The 24,648-nt window shown below is 44.2% G+C and overlaps 1 protein-coding gene across 2 annotated transcripts in view; it reads left to right on the top strand.

Annotated features, from left to right (window-relative positions):
• The window catches only part of LOC137290327 (receptor-type tyrosine-protein phosphatase kappa-like), a 131,668-nt gene that overhangs the window by 103,870 nt on the left and 3,150 nt on the right, over positions 1–24,648 (top strand). For both annotated transcript variants that reach the window (XM_067821170.1, XM_067821169.1), the window contains 18 exons: positions 14,109–14,246; positions 14,784–14,921; positions 16,029–16,134; positions 16,856–16,938; positions 17,557–17,831; positions 18,023–18,110; positions 18,219–18,295; positions 18,497–18,533; positions 19,062–19,159; positions 19,241–19,366; positions 19,695–19,840; positions 20,555–20,690; positions 20,930–21,076; positions 21,871–21,895; positions 22,587–22,651; positions 22,911–23,030; positions 23,927–24,046; positions 24,491–24,627. In XM_067821170.1, the coding sequence (XP_067677271.1) occupies positions 14,109–14,246; positions 14,784–14,921; positions 16,029–16,134; positions 16,856–16,938; positions 17,557–17,831; positions 18,023–18,110; positions 18,219–18,295; positions 18,497–18,533; positions 19,062–19,159; positions 19,241–19,366; positions 19,695–19,840; positions 20,555–20,690; positions 20,930–21,076; positions 21,871–21,895; positions 22,587–22,651; positions 22,911–23,030; positions 23,927–24,046; positions 24,491–24,627 (2,062 nt within the window). The remainder of the gene's footprint in view (positions 1–14,108; positions 14,247–14,783; positions 14,922–16,028; positions 16,135–16,855; positions 16,939–17,556; positions 17,832–18,022; positions 18,111–18,218; positions 18,296–18,496; positions 18,534–19,061; positions 19,160–19,240; positions 19,367–19,694; positions 19,841–20,554; positions 20,691–20,929; positions 21,077–21,870; positions 21,896–22,586; positions 22,652–22,910; positions 23,031–23,926; positions 24,047–24,490; positions 24,628–24,648) is intronic.

Here is a 24,648-nt window from a genome sequence, read left to right as displayed (position 1 = left end):
CAGAGAGTGCCGTGGAAATACGCTCACTCACTGTGTTGAGCTTTGCTTCGGCCAGAACCCTGATCTCGTCGTGTTTCAATGCCTTACGATGCAGTCTGCGTGATACTAACTTAAGCGCCAACCCTGCCAACCCTGCCACCCCTGCCACCCCTGCCGTTATTTCAGTACCTAGCACTATAGGTGCAGCCACGATGGTAGCTAACAACCCAACGCCTGCCGCCCCTAGTCCCATGCTGGTTGCCATAAGGGTAGTGTCAGCCCCGTCCACGATATTGAAAGCTCTATTATACTTTTTACATAGTGCTTTCCGCGTGTCACGGTCTTGTTCTAGTTGACGTTTCACATCACATAACTGCCTCAAGCGGAATCCATCTACGGTTTCCAGCATCTTCGCTACTTCCTCTACGACTGGGTAAAGACCCATCCTATAATATATATTATGAAAGATATTTTAATTGGGTTTCAGTTAATAGTCCATAAGTGAATTTGAATTCTATAAGGTCTAGACCACTAGTCAGGGTAATAGGTGAGAGGTTAATAGACTTTCCTGTTGTAATCAAAACCCCACTGAGGCTTATTAAGTGGTTTATATGACCCGGGGTATCCCGTTGTATAATAATACGGCAATGTTGACCTAGGTGTTCGTCATACCAGTGTATTGACACCCCGGGTACAATTTGGTGTACTCTTGAGTTGTTTTCAGTGCTTATATAAAAGAAGACTTCTATGATGAGTGTGGAAGGGGAATATATCTCAACAATATTTACTATATTACTCAAACGATTGCTAAATGTTAATTTATTTTTTCCCCCTACAGACCTTAAACTATTTACGGAATTAATAGATATCATGAATCCCCTCTCCGGAATGATGAAATCCCCGATCCAGCTACCGTTGTTACTAATCTTAGAGATCCACTCATTTTCGTCTATTGTGATATAAGGTGAGGCGAGTGTTAAGTTGATCCTCCATTTAGGCTCTTTAAAATCTGATAACGACACCCGTCTGTACACGTTGTCTTTAAAGTGCAGGATATATAATTCATCTTCCTCACCAGGCTGATCGAATCCCTACGTATCTCCTAGGTCGTTAAGCGTAGTGTTGGGATGATGACTGGTCATTATTATACTATTACGATATAATTTCCAACTGGTTTTCTGATAATAATTCAGGGGTGAACTTCATACCCATGAAGTGTATGTTGTTAGGCAGGAAGATATTGATTAGTGATATCTTGTTTTCCACGATCACGTTGACCCCCTGCAGACTGGTCTTGGCGCCGACACCCACCCGCACGTAAACATTGCAAACTTGATACTGATGTTGTTTACCCCACCCGAGTTTGATCCCCTTCACGATCTCGACATCATTCCCCGATGGTTCCCCTAGGTAGACTTTGATGATCAGTGTTGAGTTTGCCGGTAGATTCTCTAGTATAGTGACCACACCTTCGAATTCAGACACCAACTGCAATTTCACGTTTTGTATGGTCGGTTTACTCGATAGCATGTGGGCTGCTATAGTGTTGACTGGGCTGACGACTACGCTACGTCTCTGAGTTGGGACGTAAGCCACGAGCAGGGTTCCATTGTTCACAACTTTGTTTAGGTGGTTGTCTTTGTTATCCGTGAACACGTAGGGAGAGACGAGTCTAATATTGAGAAACCAGTCGTCGTTATCGGGTAACAACACCCACTTGTCATCTTCGGTGAAGACGAGCATATATGGTTTGTTTCGGGCGACGGTAGTGCTTTCAACATCGTCTAAGTCGAACAGTTTACCCCCGAACGATGGGTATATTATCCAATTATTATTACCGGTGTTGACAAGGGCGTACTTAGTGTTGACTGTTGCTCTTGTGGTATCTACTATATCACTTAGGGTTCCACCGGAGGGGATTTCAACGCGTTTGTAAATGTTGTTTTTCAGTTGCAAGGCGTATGATTTACCATCTACTCCGGGAGCGTCGAAACCGCGCGTGTCTCCGAGGTCGGAGAGCCCGATATTGACGCATTTTTTCACTCCGGGCCCTTGTGCGCTGGTCATTTTACATGAAGCGTTAAGCTGAGGTATCCTATATTTACAGGATTATGATTTATATCTAACACCGATATTATCAGCTCAGATATGTTGCCCTGGGTTAATCTCTTATACTGCCTTGGTGAAAACGACTCGGTTCTACCGTCGTTGTATTTCTCAGTTTTCACCCGCACTGCTCTCAGTATAGTGGAAGGGTGACCTCCTTGAATGTTGTACGTTGTGCTCACCTGACCGAGATGAATGTACAGCTCTCGGTACGGTACTAGGTCGGGTAACTTCGTGCCTGTGACGGTTGTTGTTGGTTTTATCTCGTCAGGAGACATACCGAGTATCCTCGCTAATGGTCGGCCGAGCCTCAAGGAGGTTCTTCCGTTGTTGATTAACACCACTGTGCCGTTTGAGTTGTTCATCTTGAGTTCGGCTCCCAGGGGTTTGAAGACCTCGTCGTTTAGAGAGCACACGCTGTAGTAGCCGTCAGTTATCTGACTGCGAGCCCCACTGACGAACAGCTTATTGTTGCTGGCGTTGATGTTAGTCCATTGCGGTAGGTAGGTGATATCGCAGAGTGCGACTTCGAGTTGGCCTGACGTGTTATCGATCGCGTGCGTCAGCTGAACGGCCTCACTGCTCGTTATTCCTGGAAGTGTTATGTACATGTTAGAGTATATATGCTCATTATATAATAGTTTTTAAAATGTATTCCCCTGGTGTGTTTTACCCTAAACTGGATGTAGATTTCTCCCCCATGAAGATCGTGGTTGCTCCTGGGTTGTATTTCAATGTCCAGTTTTTAGATGTGTTCGATCAGTATAAGCTTTCGGTGACTAACATTGAGGCAGTCCACGCTTGGTTCAACAACCCTATGCAGTTCTGGCAGAATCAATTAAACTTTGCCGTGTGGTGCGCTACAACGGGGTGTGGTGTGACATTGACCGACACTCGGCGTGGACCGCTGAGTCAGTCTGTGTTCAAATTCCACGTGTACTACCAGGTCAGACGTATCCTTAAAGAGATCAGCGTCCCCCTCCCACAAGACAGTGGGTGGAAAGCAATAAACAACGGGTACAAAAGACGGGCCTACGAACGTATTTGCAATGAATTCGAAATAAACCCGAAGACGGATTGGCGTTTGCCGGGCCCGAACCACGGGTTGGGTATTCCTTATGATGGGGGGCGACCAGTGAAAGAAGTCAGTGATGATTTAATGAAACGAGATATACTACGCCAGGACTTTGCTTTGTCGAGTAATGAATGGAGGGATGATCGTATGAACTTTAAAAGTGGGGTTGCTTTCACAGTCCAGAAAGTGGAGCAGTCAACCTCAGACGGGTGGAAAATGTTCATGCTGGACACGTTGAAAGGATTCACTCATGCCGGGGTAGTCAGGTTGAACGACTCGATTCGAACGTACGTGTGGGCGCTGTTGGGTGCGCAGTCGATGACGCGTTCCAACATCATCGGTAAGGGAACTGCTTACGACGCTCAGACACAGTTCGTTTCCAACGTTGAGGATGCTATCAATTCTCCAGTTGATCTCCCGCGGGCCATCGACCGTTACCAAAACGTGTTAGAATACGCCAGATCGAAAGTCAATTACGTGTTCGGCGTGGGGCTGTACATGGCTCCGAGTGATATGCAACTGAGAGTAAAAAAAGTGGTGGGTTATAAGAACAAAATAGTCATAGCCACGGCGGATCAAAAGTTGGGTATCAACCCCGATATTAACCCCCTCTATATCCCCCACATTCCACCACGTGAAACGGGTATAGTGGCGCCACCCCCGGAGTCTAAAGTTCATGTGCCCCCCACACACCCCCATATGCATGTGGGGGTACCCCCCTATCAGCAGCATATTGATAATAAAACGGCCCTGGCGGTTGGTGGGGTAGCTTTGGGACTTATTTGGTTAAAAATTTCTTAGCCGCTACGTACACCAGACCAGCCACGGCGACGATGGCTGCCCACAGGTTTTGACTGAACCACGTGGCAGTTTTAGCCAGAGCGCTCAACAACCACGAGACGATGCTACCCAGGATGCCGGGAAGGGCTTCGGCGGCTTTACCAGCCAGTTTAGCTAGGCGTTCCCCGAGTTTTTTTATCCAGTCTTTAACACCCCCACCGCCACTTGGAGTTCCGCCGCCGCCTGCAGGCCCAACAGGGGTACCCCCTGTCAGTGACACCACCAGGGTTGATATGATGAAACCCAATGCAGTCAGAATGCTGGCGATGGTGATCCCTTGCTCCCGGAACAATATCCGAATCCTGTCTGCTAATGTGGTGTCTCGGTGGAGGACTTGATTGATGGTTTCCCGTATACGGCTGACCTGGGATCGAAGCTTTTCTTTGAAGGAGGATGCTGTCTCCAGCCAGACCTTCTTTTCCTCTTCCAAATCACGTATTCGTTTCTCGATGGGGGCTTTCCGAGCCTCGTCCTCAGTTTCACCGAGTTTTTTCCTTTCATAAGCGATGTGGTCGTCTATCTCACTCATTTTGGCCGTGCTTTTCCAGAGATGACCACGAATGGTTTGCATTAACAGGTCCAACCCCCGCAGTTCCCGAAAGGTACTTTTGAGCCCCGGGAAGGGCTCGTTCTCGTAGTCGGCCAACACCTTTTTAATATCATAAGTCATGTTTTGATCCGATGGGGCGTCCCTGATGCCTTCCAGACTTTGAACTAACTCCGGAGGAATCTTAGGTCGCGCGCCACCGTAATCTATGAAGCCTAGTTTATCGCGGATAAAGTCAGGCCCATATCGCTTTTTCAGTGTTGATAAGGCAAGCGGTTCTCTCTGGCTTTTTGTCATGAGATCAGCATCCGGGTGAGACTTCAAACGCAGCGCGCCATCGATGATGGTAAAATCGGAATAGTAGCTTCCCGGCGCCTTGATGTTGTCTTTCTTTTCAACTTTGTTGTAATAATCGTCGACTGCGCCCTTAATGAGTTCGGCCCTTTGCTTCGATAATGAGGTCTCAACTGCGTCGACAGCCGGCTGTAGGCCCGTACTGAATGAGGTCTCCTGGTCATCATCGAATGCCTGGGCACTATCGCCCGACATCTCCGTCATATCTATGTCTTCATCCATTAGTATTAAAAATATATTTCATTTATATAACAATGTACGGTAGAAAATTAGATCCTTTCAGAAGATTGAGAGAGCCATTAGGAGCCAGAGCCGTGCGACAGTCGGTGACCATCACCAACAATCCCAGCAAGATAGACCAGAATCAAACTCTGCTGGTTAGATTTCCAAACCTTGGTGAGAATGACCTCATTGTACCAGGCACTGTTCGACTGGCGTTCAATATCACGTTGACCTCCGACAACGACAAACGCGAGCTAGTGCGGAACGTAGGTCGAGCCATCATCAAGAAAACGACCGTCAAGATCAGCGGTAACGAGGTGCTGAGTATCGACGACAGCGACGTGTTTCACTGCTACGGGGATCTCTGGAAAAGCGAGGGAGAACGAGTCAATGATGTGTACCAGGGTATCAGCAAATCAACCCGGTCGCGTATAGGGTATGCCTTCACGCCAGACCAGCTAGACAAGCTATCGGACGGTGAAAAGGCCATCGCTCGAGCATACGGGAATCGATTCTGCGTGTCGCTCGACTTCGAGTTGCTCACGGGACACGCGCCGTTTTACCAGGCCGCGCTGGGTGATAGGCTCGAATACGAGCTAACGTTTAACGACTATAGCAAAGTAGTGCGTACGCCGAACGGTGATGAGGCCAGTTATACCATAGACAACATCTCTCTGGAGTTCGACATGGTCACTAGCCCGGAGCTGGCCAGGCAGGTTCGAAGCCAGTACTCTGGGAAGATGGCTATCCTGTACGATCGCGTACTGAGGCATAGATCAGTCGTGCGAGATAAGAGTGACACTGTGTGGAATATCAACCTGAACGTGCCGGCGCGATCGATGAAAGGTATCCTGGTCGTCCCCGTGGAGGATTACGAGCCATTCCGGAGGGACAGCGAGAAGTTTTTCAACCCCGAGATTGAAAAGGTGGAAGTGACCATCGAGGGCGTGCCCAACCAGCTGTTCAGTCATGGTATGAGACCACACCAGCAGTGGGATGAGATAAAAAAGCTACCAGTGGGGACCTCACATTATATAACAAAGGACCTGGACCTCGGCTCCGTGCAGATCGGTGAATACCTGACCACCAAGTACGCCCTATGGTTGGACATGCGATCCACGGATGATGATAAACTGCACGGTAGCGGGTGCCGTATAGATAACGGCAGCGAAGGGATAACCATCCAGATTACTAAGAAGGCTCAACCCGCTGGTAAGTTGAAATTATATCTGTACGTTATTATGGACGCGCAACTTAATATAGACAATGGGAGATTCGTGCAAGCCATCTACTAGTGGGGGAGACCCCCACACCCCCCAGGGGTACCCACAACTGCCCACTGACCCACACTGCGCCATAGTGTGCGGGCAGACTGGCTGTGGGAAGACCGTTTTCGTGTTGGATATGTTGGAGGGTTACTACAAGGATGTGTTCGATAACATCGTTATCATGTGCCCTACTCTGAGCATGAATAAAACGTACGCGCGACCTTGGGTGATGACGGACCCGGACGTACACAAAATCGACCCTGGAACACGCCTGCAGGACTGGTTGAAAGCTCTTCACGAGAAATTTAAAGGGGAACCGACGCTGTTCATACTGGACGACTGCAGCGCTAATCGCGAGATAACAAAAAAGAGAGACATGCTATCGTACCTGGCCTTCTCCGGCCGGCATGCAAATCACAGCGTCTGGGTGCTAACGCAGAAGTTCAACTCGGTGTTGAAAGACCTCAGGGAGCAGACGCGATGGGTGGCCTTATTTCACTGCAAGGACAGGGATTCGTTCGAGGAGTGTTTGAGAGAGAACGATGTGATGAGCAAATTAGAACAGGAACGGGTGAAGAAACAGCTAGCTGAAACTAAACACGCTAAGCTCGTTCTAAAAACCGACCAACCAGTAGCATATAGGGTGTGCTAAAGCTAAGCAAAGCTAAGCAAAGCTAAGCAAAGCTAAGCAAAAGCTAAGCATATAGCTATGATATTTGAAGTGTTTGTCGTGTGCAACTTAACTTTCATTTCTCTGTGTTTTGTCTGCATCGGGTATTATATAGTTAAAACTAAATCTTACTTGTTATATTATAAGATGGAGTGTGAGGAATTGCTCGAACAGTTGGGGGTATCCCCCACGCCGCCGGCAGGCCCCACTGATGATAAGCGAGAGAAACTGGTGGCGTTGGCTGTTGGCGGCAAAGCCAAACATTACTTTGGAGACTACACTCCTGATAAAATTCACAAAATGTCAGCCGAAGAAATCGATAAGCTGTACGCTAGATACGAGTCCCGGCTCGGAGCAGAAATGACAAAGACAATAGGATCGGCTATGACCCAGATATACACCGGTATTGTGTCATACTTCCTTCCCATTCCACCAGAGCGCCGACTTTACCTGTGGGAAGACCTCGAGAAAGACCCTTTTATCGAACACGCCGTGAGCTCTATCAGCTGCGGGCTGTACCACAAATATGGTATGTTGTTGGCTCCAGTGACGGCGGCGATTATCACAGCAAAGCATTGTCAATTTGAGAGAAAAAATAATAATAATAGTATAGATGGATGCCAGGGAGGAGGAAACCCCAGTGGTGGTACCCCCCACACCCCCAACAGTGAGGGAAGTGACTCCTTCACAGGAGACCAGGGAACCAGTGGGGGAAGTGACCCCAACAGTAACCAGACAGAAGAATCCTAAGAGAGTAGCTGCTGGTAAAAAACGGTGGTGTAACCAACATAAAATTATTACAGTGACCAACCCCCGACTGTTGTTGGCTGTAGGTGTAACTGCTGCCTTGGCTATCTCGTGGTTATATACACGTGAGGGACGTGAGGTAAACGTGGGGGTACCCCCCAACAGTGAGGTGGTAACCCCCACTGTCGACCCGCATATCATGTTATAATTTAAAATATTTTTTATATATACATAATGTCTGAGGGGAAAACGTTCGTCAACGACGCATACCACGCCACAGTGGTCGCCAGTCTAGCAGTAGGGTACGCTCGGTTGACTAAAATGGTGCTTAAACAACCAACTATCAAGCTAGATTTCAACCTGCAGGATATGGGTATGCTCATAATGAACCTTGGTATGGCGATGGCCACAAAAGACATCCTAGTAAAACAAGGGATTATACCTGATAATATAATGAAATAAATATAGGATGGCCACGATAGCTATGATGATCGGTGGGGCGTTAGTGAATGCCCTGGCATTTTCCGGGAGTAATTTCCTCTTCTCAAAACTACGAGATGATCACACGGCTGAAATACAGGAAGAAAGGAAGCGGCACAATCTCGCTACTGAGAACTTACAAAAAGCACAGGCCGAGTACGCTAAAAAACGCCTCCAGAGGATCGATTTTATTAACGAACAACTCCAGCGTGAAAACCATGCCGTTCAAACATTCAACGATGTCGATGAAGCAATGAAAGAATACTACCTACTAACTGGTACACGATTGGAACCGCTCAATAAACCCACACTCGCTCAGTACTACACACCATCCAAGGGACAAATGAATCGTGAACTGGGCTTCATAGTGTTGGGTATAGCAGCTACTGTGTTGGTTGCGAAGCAATTAAATTAAAATACCCATATAAGTAAACATGAGACCCGCTCCATACCGATGCGAATACATACTTATGGGGAAGACCGAGGCCTGTGGTAGGAAATGCAGGAATCAGGGGTTCTGTTGTTTCCATATGGGAAGTCCTAACTACACGTGTTCTGTGTGTGGTATCGGGGTTAAAGGACACTACTGTCTATGTAAAGCTCACGGAGCGAACGTAGTCAGACATCAACTCATCTACGAGAATAAAAAAGGCTACATAAAAGAACGTAGGCGACTGCTCAAGATAGACTCCAAATAAATGGGGTTACCTCCCTTTACTGTGACCCAATTAGACATCGGTTATGTTAGGTGTAAACACTATGACTACTGCGCGCGAGCTCAAGCGGGTCGCAAAACAGAGAGGTGTGATCGGGTATTCTAGAATGCGGAAGTCAGCATTGTTGAGATTACTAGGTTTAGAAGCCCCTCCTACGGTAAAACAATTAAAAGCTCAAGCAAAACAGCTTGGATACACGGGTTATTCAAACCTGGGGAGAGCCGGGTTAGTCGAATTGTTATCACATCCCCCCGTAGCACGTCCCACTGTAAAACAACTGAAAGCCGAGGCACACGATTTGGGTTTAGGCGGGTATTCCCGTATGAGAAAACCACAGCTTGTAGAATTATTACGACAGAATAGAGCTATTGACCTACAGTTCGTGCGCACTGAGCGCGCTGTAGGCAACTATTTGAGAGGTTGGCGCATGCACGTTGATAGAAACATAGACATTACAGATATCAAGCCTCTGATAGCTGATAAGGTCAACCAGGAACTAAATAACCTAGGAAGTATCAAGTTTCAGATCACAGTGAAAATGTCGCTCGATAAGCAGGTTGGGGGTCCCACAGGGGCCACTGAGTATGTTCAGCCTTACTTCCGAGGTCAACAAGAGGTCGTCACACATACAGAGACCATTGACGCATCAATCGATACCAGTTTTCAGCAGATACGAGAATACCTAGAACGCTACACACACTTGGGGTCCGGGTGGGCTGTAGATAAAATCGATAATGTCTATCTAGACATAGCTAACTACGTGCCGTTCAGAGGCGGGTCATACCTAGCCTTGCCTCCCTACTATAGGAACAAACATGCCATAGTAAACGTTAAGAATAGAGGAAACGATTGCCTGAGGTTAGCTATCAGGTCAGCCTTATTTCCAGCTGACACTAATCCGAACAGGCCTTCTAATTATCCTCAGGATGATGGGCTCAACTGGAATGGTATAGATGAACCCACCCCCATATCCCAGATCACTAAAGTAGAAAAACAGAATAATATGGCTATAAATGTCTTTGGGCACGAAGGTAACAAAACATTAGTACACAGGGTCAGCCCGGTGAAGGATCGCCAAGTTATCAATATATTCATGATCCAACGAGGTGACAAGTATCACTACACGTGGATAAAACATCTCAGTCGGTTGTTGCACGACCAGTCGAAACACGATGGGGAAAAACACTTTTGTGTACGATGCCTACACGGTTTCAGTCGAGCTGACTTATTAGAATCCCACCGGGAGGATTGCCAAGGTGTGGGGCAGACGGCTATACGAGTCGACATGCCTAAGGAAGATAACAAAATCCTAAAATTCAGTAACCACAAGAACCAAATGTCTGTGCCTTATATCATATACGCCGACTTCGAAGCCTTAGTTGTGGGTGGGGATTCCCCCAGTGGTGCCGCCGGCGAGGCTCCCTTCACCCACAAGACACAAGAGCATAAAGCCTGTGGGTTTGGATACATTGTCGTCCGTTGTGACGGGGAAACGAAAGCTCCGGTAGTGTATAGGGGCCCTGACGCGGCTGAAAGGTTTCTAAAGTGTTTGCAGGAGGAAGAAAAAATTATTAGGAATGCATTGTATAGAATCGCTCCCATGCGTATGACCCGAGTCGACAGGCTAGCTCACGCTAGTAGCACTAACTGTCACGTGTGTGACTCACCACTTAACGGTGATTCGGTGAGAGATCACTGCCACATAACTGGTAAATATAGAGGCGCCGCTCACAGCGCGTGCAACCTCAAGCTTAAAATCAACCCTAAGACAATAAACATCCCCGTTGTCTTTCACAACTTGAGAGGGTACGACTCACACTTGATCATGCAGGCCATCGCGAAAATCGATGGTAATATAACGTGTATCCCCAACAACATGGAGAGATACATCTCCTTCAGCTTAAACGGACTTAGGTTCATTGACTCGTTTCAGTTCCTCCTGTCGTCACTCGACAGTCTGGTCAAGGCCAACAATACCTTCCCTATCACCGATCGATACACAGACGCCGAGACTAGACCCCTGCTTATGAGGAAGGGTGTGTACCCCTATGAGTACATGGATAGTTGGGTCAAGTTCACCGAGACCAGACTACCCCCTATTGACTGCTTTTATAGCAAGCTGAATGAGGCGTCCGTCTCACGAGATGATTACTCGCACGCGACTAACGTATGGAATAAACTGGGTTGTAAGAACCTGGGTGATTATCACGACCTGTACTTGAGGACAGATGTACTGCTGTTAGCCGACGTGTTTGAGACGTTTAGGCGAACGTGTTTCAAGCAGTATAAACTCGACCCCGCATGGTATTACACCAGCCCAGGTCTGTCGTGGGACGCCTTGCTTAAAAAGACCGGAGTTAATTTGGAATTGCTCACAGATTACGACATGCACCTATTCATTGAGAAAGGCTTGCGAGGTGGGATTTCCATGGCATCCAAACGATACGCGAAAGCAAATAATCAATACGTGAAAGGTTACGATCCTAACAAGCCAACCAATCACATTCTCTACCTCGACGCAAACAACCTGTACGGCTGGGCCATGAGCCAGTATCTACCTACAGGGGGATTCGAATGGGTACCCCACGTTGATGTTATGGGGGTTGCACCAGATTCGAACAAAGGTTATATCCTCGAGGTTGACTTAGAGTATACCAAGGAATTACACACATCACACAACAGCTACCCCCTGGCCCCCGAACGTATGAGGGTTAACCCAGACTGGATGTCTGAGTACCAACATAACTTGTTAGGTGGGCGTGTGACAGACGTTGAAAAACTCGTGCCTAACTTAATGAATAAGACCAAGTACATCGTTCACTATCGCAACCTACAGCTGTACCTGTCGTTGGGTATGAGGCTGACCAAAATACACAGGGTGCTCATGTTCGACCAGAGCCCATGGATGGAGCCCTACATCAGAATGAACACAGACCTACGAAAAAAAGCCACCAGTGATTTTGAGAAAAATCTCTACAAGCTCATGAACAACTCTGTGTTTGGTAAGACTATGGAGAACCTGAGGAAACGCGTGACCGTGAAGCTGGTTCGGTCGAGTGAGGAAGACAAGCTCAGGAGATTGATAGCCAGTCGGGCATTCAACCGTAGTAAGATATTCACAGACAACCTGGTTGCCCTACACATGAAGAAAAGCCACATAAAATTCAACCGGCCTGTTTACGTGGGGATGAGCATCCTCGATTTATCCAAACACCTGATGTACGACTTTTACTACAACGAGCTCAAGAAACAGTACGGCGACAGGTGTGAAGTGCTGTACACTGACACGGATTCCCTGCTGTTAGAAATTCGAACCGAGGACGTGTACGAGGACATGAAAAAACACCTCGATTTATACGACACCAGCGACTACCCTAAGACCCATACCATACACAGTACGGTAAATAAAAAGGTCCTAGGTAAGATGAAGGACGAGTGTGCTGGCACGCCCATAGCCGAGTACATAGGTTTGAGACCTAAGATGTACTCCATACTGAAAGCCGACAATAGTGAGATCCGGAAGGCTAAGGGGGTTAAGAAGTATGTGGTGAAACAACACATCAAACACGCCAAATTCAAGGAAGCCCTGTTCAAGACCCGTACCTTTAAGCATAAAATGAACACACTTAGAAGTGACTGACTATAAACAAGACGTCCCTGTCGCCTATGGACACGAAACGTTGGATAGCTATTGATGGGATAAACACATACGCGTATGGACATGAAAAAATTTGAGGCTATTTACTACAGCCCGCGTGGGTACTGTAAAGGAGCTAGCGCAGTAGATAAGCTAGCTAAAATAACGCGAGTACCCCCCGGAGGAAGCCAAAGCATGGCTTGAAAAACAAGCCCTGTGGCAGATCTATTTGCTGGCACCACGCTACGTGCCTAGAAGGAGGTTCGGTATTAACATACCTAATAGCGTTCACCAGGCAGACCTACTGTTCCTACCCCACGACAAGAGGTACAAGTATGCCTTAACCGTAGTGGACGTAGCCAGTCGTTACAAGGAAGCCGAACCCTTGACCACGAAAGATTCGGCCCAGGTAGCCAGAGGATTCGAACGCATATACAAACGCAGTCCGCTGACGTGGCCAACAGCGCTGCAAGTTGACCCCGGACGGGAGTTCATGGGTGCCGTGTCACAACTGCTAGCCAAACACGATACAAAGGTCAGGCGTGGCACGGCCGGAGCCCATCGCAGCCAAGCCATAGTTGAGAGATTTAATAGGACTTTGGCTGAGCGCTTGTTCGGCCATCAGTATGCTAGGGAGATGGCCACCCCTGGAAAACGATCGACTGAATGGGTCACGAGGTTACCCAAGGTGGTGTCGGCAATCAACCATGAAGTCACCCGTCTCACCGGTAAGAAACCGGCAGACGCTATCAAACTGATATCAATAGTTGCAGAGTCGGCCGCTCCATTGCGTGGGAAGGAGAAACAGATACCAGATAGGGCCCTAGTGAGGTATCTATACCAGCCGGGGGAACACGAGGGTGATAGCCGTAAGCGGGCCACCGATCCTATATGGTCAGTCAAAACTTACAACATAGATAAAGTGGATATGAAAGCCGACGAACCTAACTTATACTACTTGAGGGATGGGCCGGGTAGGGGATTTGTAAGAGAAGAATTATTGATCGTACCGTACGGCACAGTGTTACCTCCAACACACGTTAAGTAGTAGGGGTAATAGTAGCAAGAGCTAAGGGCCCAACCAAAGCCTTATTTAGTAAATAAGGCTTTGTAGAGACTTTTCTTGAAAGTGTTTTAGAACTGTCATTCCCTATACTACTAAAATACTAAGCACTATGTCAATGGTGTTACTATTCGTAATTAAGATTGTTAGTAGCTGTATGCTCGATGGGGGTTAAAGTACTGAAAAATTATTGTCCACCTGAGAGGGCACGTAGGTCCCAATACATCCAAAGTCCATCAAACCTTTCCACTTCTTTTAATCGTAATAAATATGGAATTATACCTTCGTCGACAGTTTTTTTTACAATGTATCATTAATTATTATGTATAAAACTTAACAATTAGTAAATACTGCCGATGTTACGATAAATGGTAAGTCACTCACTCCGTGGTATTACTGTGTAGACTGCCGGGATGGCTATTATGGCCAAAACTGTGCCCTGCGATGTGCTGACAGACATTGTACCAGTGAATCTTGTCACGCCGATGGAGCATGTAATGTTGAATGTGATCGTGGCTGGACACTACAGGACTGCACACAAGGTATGACGAGTTTTGTTTTCAGCCAGCGACATGAGTTGCATACACGCTCGGAAGACACTTACCATGTAACATACATGTGCCGCTAATAAAAAGACGTGAACCACGTTAAATGTTAACTTGTAAAAATGAAGGTTAGGACATTTTGTGACGCTACTTTAGCACTTTGATTTTTACTTGAATATTCATAATGAAGTTAAATGTAAAATGCATGCTTGACAACTCTGACATGCTTGGAGAGGCGCTAACATAGTCGTAAGTTAATGTATGAATGTATGGGACTTACGACTGTCTTCCTGCTAAAGGTGCTTCGAAAATCTAGCCCGTGTGTGTGTGTGTTGTTGATATAATTGAGACGAATGTTATGGGGACTGTGAGGGTTGCACATTTCAGTGTATCTTTGGACATAGAGAAATAATGTTTGGATCTGTAACACATATCACTGGTGCTTTACTACACCAGCCAACAATCTGATACTTAGATAGGATTAGTGTTAATGTGTTGAAACTGAACTAATTCTAAACATTGTCATTACAACAGAGTGCCCCAGTGGGACGTATGGCGTCAGTTGTAACAAAACCTGTGGCCAGTGTGCTCAGAACGAAACGTGTCATCATATTTCGGGGGAATGTCCTGGTGGATGCGAAGCAGGGTGGCAGCACGAACTGTGTCAGGAACGTGAGTAGAACCAGCAGAGTCTGCATGAACTATTTTGTCCTTCATGTTGGAAGTAACCACTTTAGTCCACAGCCATGGTATCCAAGATGTGGTACCTCGATACAGTTAATATGACCTGTCATGGGAATTGTCTCCTGCTCAATGCAGCGTTGTATGTTACACATATATACTTTATCTCATACCTCTCATCGGAAATGACTTCATGCATACAGATCACCTGCAGTATGAGAAATAGAACATATGTCTGAAATACTACTATGTCATATTGGCGACCTAGTACCACTAGGACTATTGGAAGCTTGGGTTTGGAGTATGTAATATGCGTGCACGTGTGACGTGATTTCATTGCTCACCAATCTGAATAATGACTAATCATTATAACAGTCAGTCTCTGTGACAACCTTGTATGCTTGTTCGTCTGGACTACCCCTGACTAAACTGAAATGTGATAAACGAAATTATCCGAGCTCATGTAAGAATTTCGAGTTTTGATTGGTTCACATGACTCTGATAAAATATCATGTACACCCGTCACGATCCGTGAGCAGCGTGTACAAAAGTCTAATCACCCACGTCTCAGTGACCAGTAACGTCAGAAAAGCACGCATCGTCAAGCGTTTAGTAACTCGCTTCATTGAGGTCAGTCGATCAGCTGGTGTCTACATGGCAGCAAAGAAACGTTTTGCCACAACAACTCGATTCGATGCGTATTGTTTTCTTTTCATTCAGTAAAAAGCATTCAGCTAGATAAATTCGTTATCACATCGCGTCGGGGGAAATACTGGATTTTATCAGTCCCGAGCGAGTATGGCTGTGTTTCAACATTACGAGGGGCTGATAAAACCTCGTGTTTCCCTCGACACGATGTGATAACGTATAGTGTTTAGAGTTACAAGAAAAAAACTATCATGAAATTTACTGTAAAAAGTATGTATCAAACTATACAATATTCAAAGGACTCACCTTCGTTATGAGTGCGGATGATGCCTGTTTTATGAATTGAATTGCCTGGACCAGGATATTACTTTGGTGAATACTGGAAGACATTATACTGCATGTTGTCACGGAATCTGACGAGATGAATAGTGCACACAACACGTGTTTCAGGTCTTCAAAATGAACAGAGCAAGTTTCCGGTAGCGGCTGTGGGGGGAACAGTCGCAGGTTTACTAGTTGCGATACTCGTCATTGTTGCTGTTGTCCTCGTCAGAAGGTAACTGATAACCTCAAACACACTAGCGGAACTCAACCTATATGTTACACCATTTTTGATACCATGCACCGCTTATATGTGGGCTGTTAGATGATATATCAATGGAAGTTGGACACTAAAGTACACCAATACATTTCATGAAATATAACCAAGAATCGGCTGTTGGTTCAGATTAAAAGACGTCATGTTTAAGACGATGCCGCATTGGCAACTTGAGATACTTTCATGAGTATAAATTAAAATATTAATATATCCTCCATTTTCATGCAGAATTGAGATATCATTTTAAACTTTAGTCAGCATAGTTGTCTACATTTTTTAGCTGGATCATGACCATATGTTTAAACATAATCCCCACAATGGAATCCACAAATTACAATGTTGATTGTAACAGAAAACTTCATGTACTGCAAACGCACACAAATGTTCCACAGCAAGGCCACAGTCTAAAAAACAAAATAATTAAGGATAAGTACACTAACGGTTACATTATGTTGAACGTGTGCCTTATTTGTTTTATACGAATGCCTTCCTCGGGATATTTTTCAATGAGGCAGACTAGCAGGAGGTTTAGGTGTATGTAGGAATCACATTTCAGATCTTTACATCCTTCTTTGGCGTTTCTGACCTTATTCCTAAATCGGTATGGTGTCAGGCAATGTCAGATCGTGTGACAAATAACTCTTTGCGAATTTTATTTTATTTTATTTTATTGATGCAGGAGGAGACGGCGGTTTCACGATAATGAAATAAATAAACAAATTTCAGAGTTTCACCCTAAAGCACACAGTAAACCACAACAAGGTATGACAAACATTTTGGTGCCAATATTTTTATCATCAATTATTGTTTAAATAAAGCTCACTGCAATGAAAGATTGTATTCTGTGTACTAAGGTCTAAATAGCACTACATGTGTAAATATTTCAGCACAACTCTTTGAGACAAGATGTATTTGTGGCAGGGCAAGTAAAATATTATAGGTGACTACTAAAATGTACATATAGTCATATTTCAATGTCTAATGATATGCTCTTAAGGTTAAGGGGACAGGGATGGGGGTAACACTATCAGAAACATAAGATTGTGGGATCGGATTCCGTTTGGGTGGCAGCGATTATCTTTCTGGGTTTTCTGCAACACTCTCGTGCTCTTGTCATTCATAGAAATTAAATTGTACAAGTACAAAATACAAATTCTGTAGAAGTCGGGATTTCCTCTGCCTTGAGGTCTCCTTCCTACCGTTTAATTATTATTATTATTATTTTAACGGTGTAAAGCCCATCTCATTTTATTAAATACGTCCAAATGGATAGTAATAGTAATACTACATGGATTTTATGAAGGAATAATTTACATCTCAGATATCCACAGGAATGAAGTCAGTCAAGTGATGATAACGGTTCATTTTTCACTTCTTTAGAGAACGGCATTTATGAAAACGTCGCTCTAGAGAGCGCGGCAATTAATCAGAAGCCAGCTATAAAGCCCAAACCAGCCACACAGTCTACAGCAGGTAAGCAGCGGGATTCTAAAGATGATGAGGAGGAAGACGTTGAGGAAGGAGGTCAGTCTCCTGACAGTTGTTACTACAACGCAGGAGCCGATGATGCCGTAAGAGACGTCCCTGTGTCAGAACTAGCTGCAACGGTGGCAACACTTAAGGAGAGAAAAGATGGACTTGAGAAAGAATACCACGTGAGCTTTGTTCACTTTACACAAGACATGAAAATTCTCGTTTGTCTTCAAATACTCTGTTAATTTTTGACAGTGAATTTCCATTATTTGTTTTTGGTTTTGTTTTGTTTATTGTTTATTTTGGGGTGTTTTTTTTTGTTGTTGTTTGTGTTTGTTTTTTTAAGTTTGTGTTTGTCATATTGTGCTAACAGAGACTCCCAACAGGGTTTACGTCGACGTATCAAGACTCCCAGAAACCCGAGAACAGCGGCAAGAACAAGTTTAGAGGCTACTACCCCTGTGAGTAAAAAGGACTGGATGAACGGTATTGAACAGCTTAAGATAAAGGTTAAACTTCAACAAACGAATTGATACCAACAGATAATGCAGCTTGAGTCCAATTTTCAGACGATCACAACAGAGTTCGCCTAAAGCCTCTCCCCGACGTCCCCGGGTCTGACTACATCAACGCAAGCTTCATGCACGTCAGTATTTTGCTCATATGTTCACAAAATTTAATAGGATGCTGTATTTTCTGCCGGTTACGGTAATATTTGGGGACACAATAAACATGTGAGATCATCAGGACAATTAGAGTTCTTCCTAGTTAAAAGTGTTGTGTGTAGATACACTGACATACGACAACACACAGTACATGACTTTCTTGTTCTTGTTTTTTGTTTCAGAGCTACAACCAAGGGAAGACATATATTGCATCTCAGGGTGGGTTGTTGGTGCACTTAAGCCGACCTTGTTTTGTTTTGGTTTCACAGTTAGTTTCGGAGAATATTTATGGCATAAGCTGGCACAGCCTATTGATCCCTGGAAATTATATCGTTAAGAATCACCCATTTGTGTAACCATTAAATGTTCATTACTGTAAAAGATCCGTGAAGGTCCGGGGCAGAATATTCTTTCAGCAACCCATGCTTGCCATATAAAGTGAATATGCTTGCCATTAGAGGTGACTAACGGAATCAGGTGGTCAGGCTCGCTGACTTGGTTGACACATCTTACCTGCGCAGGTAGATGCTCATGGAGTTGTCACTAGATTGTCTGCCCAGGACTCGTTTATTTACAGACTGCCGCCATATAGGTGGAATACTGCAGAGTGCGGAGTAAAACTAAAGTCACTCACTCACTCAGTCACTATTGTAATAGATTTTTAGATACTAGGTTTTAAAGTTTGCCATTACTAATATTTGTCAGCTTAATATGTCCGTTTTTGCTTTCATAATTTCATGTATGTAGCTCCCAACAAGAAGACCGTGGGAGACTTCTGGCGGATGATCTGGGAACATTCCTGCAGCCATGTGGTCATGCTGACTGGTCTTGTGGAGGAAAGTAGGGTAAGATTTCACACTTTCATCCAAATTTGGCCAAATCACACTAACAAGGCATAATATGCCAAGACTGAATTCTAATTTTAGGTGAAATGCGAACGATACTGGCCGACAGATGGCGTAATGGAAAGTGGTGTTTTGAAAATAGAGGTGGCGGAAACACAGACCCGTGCGAACTTTACAACAAGACATCTGAAAGTTACGTCTAACACAGTGAGTGCTGACATATCCTTTTGCAATACATGGGTTTGAGTATCCAGTTATAGCAAACAATATTCCTACAGTCGCAGCTTTTTCTTGTTTACAGTTACGTAGCAGAACCTCTTCTAATTTCAGACCTTTCTTGTGATTGACAAGAGGAGGACATTTGCAAATTTGACAGCACAGTGAAAGAAGTATGCCTGATTCAATTCTGATTTGCCCTGAGCCATATGTTTGCTTGTTATTAAGTAGAATGTTTGAGATGCCAAGGATTCCTTTTGGTTTAATCTTTCATCAGTATTAATTTTTTAAAGTGAATCATAACAATGTTCTGTTACAGACTGGAGAGTGTCGATCTGTGATCCAGTTCCACTTCACATCCTGGCCCGACCACGGTGTACCGGACACACTCGCCCTCGTCAACTACATCTGGTTGGTCCGGCGGACAGCTGCGGAAACAGACAGACCGCTGCTTGTCCACTGCAGGTGTGGTCATCTTAAGTGGCACAAGCACTTGGATTACTGTCCGATGACCATTGTGAAGACAGCTAGTCTTCACACTGACGTATGAAGCAACTATGCTCCCTTTGTGTTATTCCTGTGATAGAACCTGAATTCCTCTATACCCTAGAGTGTTCATTCGACGATGATCTCATGTCATTCAAATTGATAGGTTAAATGGCTGCTGTTGTGTCATGGTGAAATAATTATTTGTGGAAAGTACACCTTTTTGCATTTAAATTGCGAAATACGTTATTGTCACCTTCATTACTTCGCATCTTGAAGTTCGCTATTGACAATGATCGCCTTTCTATCAACTGTCATCTGTATTTCTGATTTTACAGGCGCCTCCCGTGCCTCTGTAATTTTCTGATGTGTGTAAAGGGTCAGTGGCCTCATCAAATAACGTCATTCATTCAATCATACTGAAGTATCCATCTTGCCCGTTCGTTAGACATGTGAAAATGAGTGGACAGTATCACTTAACCTGTGCACGTACCTACATGGACTTCAAATGTTTGGATCATGTTAACATTCTACCTTTTTGGACAATACGAGAGACGATTATGGGTAGATTACAGTAGAAACGTCCAGTTCCAGCTGCAATAATTCAGCATATAACAACGGTGATGCTACACACAATCACGGATTCTGAGAAAGTGGTCAGTAATGCCATTGTTTCCCCATGAACACTTTCAGCGCCGGTATTGGACGTACAGGCACATACATCGCCGTTGACTCCCTGATAGACCAGGCCCAAGGGGAAGGGGTGGTGGATGTCCTGACTTATGTGTCAGCCATGAGGGAACAGAGGAAGAACATGATACAGACACCGGTAGGTGCACGTAATTTGTCAAATATTTTCAGAAAGTTATATTTGTGAATGTAGTGAACTCGCACTTAAACCGTATGTCCTTGAACATTCTGCATTTTGTCTTCTGATGGAAAGGCGCGTTAAGAGAACAATACCTGTTGAAACAAAGTTAGACGTTCTCCATCATCATATAAATATGGAGTGGTGATACGATATACCCGGCTATTTTATGAGAGGAATTTGGTCCATCTCAATGACAGGCACAGTATGAGTGTGTCTTCTTGTGCCTACTGGAGATGACGACATATGGCAATACCAGCATGGACGTCTCTAACTACACGAAAAGCTACAGCAGCAGCGGTATGGACACCACCGTGGATGGCAAGACTTTCAGTCAGTTATCAGAGGTCAGTGTTGTGAAAAATCACCGGGGTGGGGTGGGGTGAGTATGTATGCTTTTAAGCAAGGCAGCAGATCCTAGATATTAGCTTCCGACATTGTACCCATGCGGGGAATCGAACACGGATCTTCGGTCAGACTTGCGAACACTTAATACACAAGGCTACCCCACCGCCCCCTGAAAATATTCAAAGGATATATTTGCAACCTTTACATATCAAAACTACATTAGGAATTACCCTCTCACAAATTCAGTTTGAGAAAAACTTGCAAACAGTGCAATGTTGATACACTCGTGTAAGTTTGTCTTACTAGTCATTATACGAATTTGCAAATAGCTTCAGTTAGAAACAAACGACTTATGAGGACAAAAAGAGTTGCTTAAGTACACGTATAGCAACGAATGGAATGGAAATTTCTTACCAATACCCACTGTCAATTATCAGAGGTCAGTGTTCAGAAAATTCCCCGGGGATTGGGGTGGGGGAGTAAGTATGCTTAGTATGTAAGTAAGGTAGCCCATTCCAGATATGGGCTTCCGACACTGTACCCAGGTCGAACACGGATCTTTGGACTGACGTGCGAATACTTAATACACAAGACTACCCCACCGCCCCCTGGGCGGTAGAAATTTCTCACCGACACCCACTGTATACGACAAGAGTTTTCCGCAGATTTGTATAATGCGGAAATGTTGTATTTTATATACCTTTCTTGTTCTATTCGTTATGAACTGAACAACCATTATATCCAACTAAATGTTATTCTATCGCATGTGTAGTGTACATATCTGTGTTCACAGATGCTATTGACAGAGGTGCGAGGAGGTGAGTTCATACATTCTGTAACTCAACATCCAAACTAAAGAAAATCATTGGAATCTATCGCCATGCATTTCTAAAGCTCACCTAAGGTTAAGTTCAAACGTCACGTTTATGTCATCTATTCGATATCCGTGACGGTCCGGGGTAGAACAGGCCTTCAGCAACCCATGATTGTCATAAAAGGCAGCTACGCCTGTCGTAAGACGCGACTAGCGGGATCAGATGATCAGGCTCGCTGACGTGGTTGAAACATGTCATCGCTTCCCAACTGGGGAGATTCATGCTCATACTGTTGATCTCAGGATTGTGTGGTCTAGACTCGATTATTTACAGACCGCCACCATGTAGCTGGAATATTGCTGAATGTGGCGTAAAACGAAACCCATCTATTGCAAGACTGGCACATCATCTGGTCTACTTTATATTTTGTTTGGAGTCCAAACCCACGGATTCGAAACCATAAACGTGAGCAGTGTGTATTGCTAATGAGAATAATGCCTTCCATTGAATCAGATCTGATATCTGTATGTTAGTCTACTGACAGTTTCTACACCACGATCTACTCGGATATCCCTAAAGTAATACAGGATATGATTGTAAAATTAGTGAAATGTAGAGTCAGCGTTTTCCCTTAACGGGGAACTGTAGAATATGATAACCCAGCTGGTATTATTACTATGTTGATATTTTACAGATCCCCCCGACCGACACAGAATGTGGGTGGATGGTAATCAAGACTTCATTGTCCGTGTAGGACCGGTAGGTGCACAATAAGCGACAGCAATATCAGATGATCTGGGAAATCGTATTTCCAACATGCTTCAAGACACATTTGTAAGACAGAAAATAATGTAAGATTCCGATTCTTGAACCTTATCACACCGTCTTGAGCTTAACACATGCGAACACACAAAGGTACACTTCCCTTGTATCTGAATGAACAAGAGAGTTTAGGATGTTGGGGTTAAAACGGGCATATTTGTGTATTTCTCCCATTAACATGTATTGATCTTTTCAGTCCCTGACTTGTCTAAAAGGGTACCTGCAAGCCACTGCACCATCCCCGGGTTTGGTGAAACTGTTGTGGAAACTGGTAGAAGAGAACAACGTCCAAACCATCGTCGTCGTCACGCCAAATGTATGTAAATTGACGAACATGAAATATGTAAAGAAGGGTAGTCTTCTAACTTTTGTATTATGTTCTACATTGGATGTGAGTAAGTGAGTGAGAGAGTGAATATTTATCGTCACAGCCATATCGTGACGAACACAATGAAAATTACATGATATATATATGAAGAATATTTGAAACAATTTAAAAACTGTTAAGGAAGAACCGCAAAACCACTAGTATATCACAGACATTCATTTAAAAACTAGTAATGATATCTAAAACAGTTTAATTACTGGGGACAATACAAAATAAAAACGGGCTATAGATTGCCAACAACTGTTGGATGATCAGAATTTCACAGCAAAAACATGTCATTCATTATGATGGTATATTTAAGTGATAACTTAATGACTTCCATTGACGACCTTTCTGTATCGTATTATAAGTGAGGTTGTATATCTGTAATATAAATGCAGTTCTGTTATCATACACTGTAGCCTGTTTGCAATGAAAACGTACCGATAAATTCACTTTCAACAAAAAAGTAAATCAAATAAGGTGAAATTACGACTGCGAATCCTTATAATTTTACTTTGCCAATTGAACACTTAAATATGAGCGTTAACTTAGACCAAATTATACCTTTTTGGTGTTTCATTTAATGCGCATGTCTTTTGCAATACAATCCAGTAATAGCGATTTTAATCTATTACCGTTTGTTAAACAGCATTTTGCGTGTGTTAAATAAACTTTTGAGATTTTAATGTTTAGTTGATAAGGTAAAATTATGAGGATTCACAGTCTTACTTTCACTTCATTCGATTTACAGTTTTGTTTAAAGTGAAATTCATCGATACGGTTTCACTGCGAACACACTCTAGTCGTCCTATTTCACGAATTGTAAATATTGTCTATTTAAGGTGGGTTTAGTCCCAGCAGAAAGAAGGTCAAAGACGCATGGTGAGATTACGGTGACAACAACAAGTGAATCCAGCCTGTCAACAGATCTCACCAGGAACAACTTGCGGCTGGCCACAAAAGTAATGGGCCATGGTCATTCATTATTAGTTCTCCTAAAAGACGGCGTCGGTTGTTTCCACTTCGTATTCCTCTGGATTTGTATTCTCATATAAATGATTGCCTAATCGTCCTTAATGTTTCACCGAGACCCAGACTACCTTCAATCAAAGATTAAACTGTCCACCATAAAATGTAGCCAATTGACTGAGCAGAGAGAAATAATTGTAACCAATCAAGAAGAGCGTAACACATCGCTTGTTCTACTTGATGTCAACTTCTCGTTGCCAGTCGTTTACATGTTGCCGAGTTTAAAATATTCTTTTTATTTGTGTTACTATAATAATGGCAACAAGTATTTTTTGGACTCTGATATTAACCTAGATCAGAGACTGGGGTCATTAAACACGATACTGCCTTCGTGAATGGGCAATAATGAATGCATATATATTACATCTGTTACACAGACAGACAGGGCTCGCCAGGTGAAGATGATCAGAGTTGATGCCCCCTTGACAACAGAAGTCATGACATCATATTTGCTGAACCACGCCCAACTGCAGGAAATATCAACTCAACCTCACCCAGTGGTCGTCCTTCACAAGTAAGACTAACCCTAAAGTAA

The sequence above is a fragment of the Haliotis asinina genome, chromosome 7, assembly GCF_037392515.1.
Source record: "Haliotis asinina isolate JCU_RB_2024 chromosome 7, JCU_Hal_asi_v2, whole genome shotgun sequence".
Classification (NCBI taxonomy): domain Eukaryota; kingdom Metazoa; phylum Mollusca; class Gastropoda; order Lepetellida; family Haliotidae; genus Haliotis; species Haliotis asinina.
Note: the sequence above shows the minus strand (reverse complement) of the source record. Positions and strands in the feature narration are given on the sequence as shown.